Genomic DNA, 2,941 nt, shown 5'->3' with positions numbered 1-2,941 from the left:
AGTGGAGTACTCGTGTAATTTCAGCCGACAGTTAAAAAACGAGAGCGATAGTGCAATCAAAATCGAGAGGCGGAGTCTAGGTAAATAAAAAGCCAAGAAACAATAAACGTCGCTTGAGTTTTGCAATTACCGCAAATTTATAATTTTTGAACCGGAACAAAATGTAAGTTTTTACTTATAGCAAATCTACATTAGCATATTATTAGCTCAAATGCAATTTTTAATTTTAAATATAATGTTTTAAAACATAATTTTTAATTGTAGCGTGAACTATTGGAATTAGAAAAAATAAGCTTTTGTCTCTTGAATTGCCGATTAGCGATTATTGGATAATTTACAAAATCGTATGGAAAATTGAAGCCCTCCACAACATGGGCCATGTACGCTCGCTCGCCTCACGCCCCTGGACGCCCATACATTCATGTTATCTTAAAATATATTGCCAAACGGTCACAACCAAAAATCATGTTCCTTGATTTATGAAACCCACATATAACCGAGCCAGTCAGAAACAGTTATGTTTTATTTTCAAAAAAGGAGAAAACCCGATCGGGTGTGTACCTCTAGTCCTCTACCTCTAATTACATTTATTCAAAGGCCAACAGAAGTGGGTTTTCATTTTAGAAGGTCTGGCCTATTAAGATGTTACAAGCCCATCTTGATATTTGGTCATACGTATATATACACTTCTCTCGGTAGGGTTTGGTTTCTTGTGATCCCAAAACCCTAAGTTTTCAACAGCAGGCCGTCGGCGTTCTAGCAAGCGAGAGGTACAGGATGAAGACGATCTTATCATCAGAGACGATGGACATCCCTGACGGCATCGAGATCAAAATAAAGGCCAAGATCATTGAAGTGAAAGGACCACGAGGAACCTTAACTCGCAATTTCAAGCATCTCAATCTCGATTTCATGCTCATTACTGACGAGGAGACCGGGAAAAAGAAGCTGAAGGTTGATGCATGGTTCGGATCTCGCAAGACCACCGCCGCCATCCGTACTGCACTCAGTCACGTCAGCAACCTAATCACCGGTGTTACTCAGGGGTTCCGTTACAAGATGCGATTTGTGTACGCTCACTTTCCAATTAACGCTAGCATTAGCAACACCAACTCTGCGATTGAAATCCGTAACTTTCTTGGTGAAAAGAAGGTGTGTATTCCATTCCATATATTCGTAAACATGTTTATTCTCTTTTGACATCACATATTATTTGTAGCTATGATCTTCTGCATATTCATAGATTTCATCTGCTTCAGTATGTTAAGCAGCTTGTATATTCAAAGTTAACAGTTCGATTTGGTTTCAGTTGCATTTTCTTTCGTTTGTTGTGAACTCTTGTTTATTTCCTTTATCTTGCAGTTTGCGCTATAATGTTTTCCATATCGCATTCTCTTTTTGTATCATATGCGTTCATCAGCATAATCGATTATGCTCTGGTTTTCTTCCAACATGGTGTTTATGTTTTCTTTTGCTTAATTTCAATCTTATACCTTAGAATTCTTCTTGCCAACAAACAGGTGAGGAAGGTTGATATGCTTGATGGAGTGACTGTGGTCAGATCCGAGAAGGTTAAGGATGAATTGATACTAGATGGAAATGACATTGAACTTGTTTCTCGATCATGTGCTCTAATTAACCAGGTATTCTTTCACACATAGCGGTTTATGTATCAAATTATCAATGCTCTCAGTTTTTTTGATCTGTTTTCTTCATTTGATTTTTGTTGTATATGCAGAAATGTCATGTGAAGAACAAGGATATCAGAAAGTTTCTTGATGGTATTTATGTTAGTGACAAGGGAAAGATAGAGGAGGGTGATAATTGAGTTTGTTTTGTTATCTGCACCATTTTCAGTCAGAGTGTTATCTTTTTTCTTTAGCCATATTTTGAACATTTTTGTCAGACTCTTGTTACCATTGAGTTCTGAAGTTTTCTTGAACCTTAATTACTATTGTACTGTGCTTTTGGTCTTGTTTATGCATCAATTATATCAAAACCCGACCGTTTTTTGTTTTTTGTTTGTTCAATATGATTGGATTTCTTTTTCTCTACTGGTAAAGGGGGTTGAGATCAGGAAGAGTCGATTGAAATGTTGATGATACTGAACAAATTTTGTCATAAATGAGTTCTTGTTTGATTAGTCAGATATACTAGCATGAGTAGTTTAAAGTTAAAACATTTGAATTTGGTTGTTTTGTTTAGAAGTTCGATAGTTAAAAATCATTTTGTCAATAAAGCAATTTTGAATTTAAACATCTGGATTTCAGTTGGTATGTAAGTATGATTTAAGAGGTGAAACTATTTTGCTTACAAAGTTGGATATTTTTTTTTGCCTTTTTAAGCTGCAGATAGTTAGGCCTAATATAAAATAAATAAAAAGAAAACGAAAATAATAAAGTGATGTTAAAAACAATCATGATATGTTAAAATTTAGGCCTAATATAAAATAAATAAAAAGAAAACGAAAATAATAAAGTGATGTTAAAAACAATCATGATATTTTGAAATGCAAGCAATTATTCGTAGTTGCTTTTGTTGTTTTTTCCTTATATTGCTATTGTTACCCTTTTTATGGCAAAAAAAGAAGACATACATTATTCGTAGAGTTGTGTTATATATGTATTCTTTTTAGATCATAAAAGAGTGCACACTACCTGGTGACTAGATAAAAAAACCCTTTAAGATAGAATTTCATTTATTTTATGTTTGAAACCCTGTTATGATAAAAAAAAAACCATGCTAAAACCTTTTCATGATTTTGCTAGTAGAAGACAAAGCCATTGCAATCCCGATGAGGACTGAAATGTTATCAGGATTTTATGAAATATGCTGATCATTTTAAAGAAGCAACAACTTATTTACAGGGTGTTTACTCCATGCTAGTGGCCTTAGTTCTCAATCACATACTTTTAATGACAGAAAAAAGTAAAGGAATTTG

At 34.2% G+C, this 2,941-nt stretch overlaps 1 protein-coding gene across 1 annotated transcript; it reads left to right on the top strand.

Annotated features, from left to right (window-relative positions):
* Positions 1-688: 688 nt before the first annotated feature.
* Positions 689-2,017, top strand: LOC145148618 (large ribosomal subunit protein uL6-like). The gene is made up of 3 exons (XM_079075156.1): positions 689-1,152; positions 1,521-1,643; positions 1,739-2,017. Exons 1-3 carry the CDS (start codon positions 778-780, stop codon positions 1,826-1,828), a joined length of 588 nt encoding a protein of 195 aa, XP_078931282.1. The 5' UTR covers positions 689-777; the 3' UTR covers positions 1,829-2,017.
* The last annotated feature ends 924 nt before the right edge of the window (positions 2,018-2,941 follow it).

This window comes from Lactuca virosa, chromosome 1, assembly GCF_052849685.1.
Source record: "Lactuca virosa cultivar CGN04683 chromosome 1, Lactuca_virosa_CGN04683_v6, whole genome shotgun sequence".
NCBI lineage: Eukaryota > Viridiplantae > Streptophyta > Magnoliopsida > Asterales > Asteraceae > Lactuca > Lactuca virosa.
The sequence above is the reverse complement of the archived record's forward strand: the minus strand, read 5'-3'. Positions and strand labels throughout refer to the sequence as shown.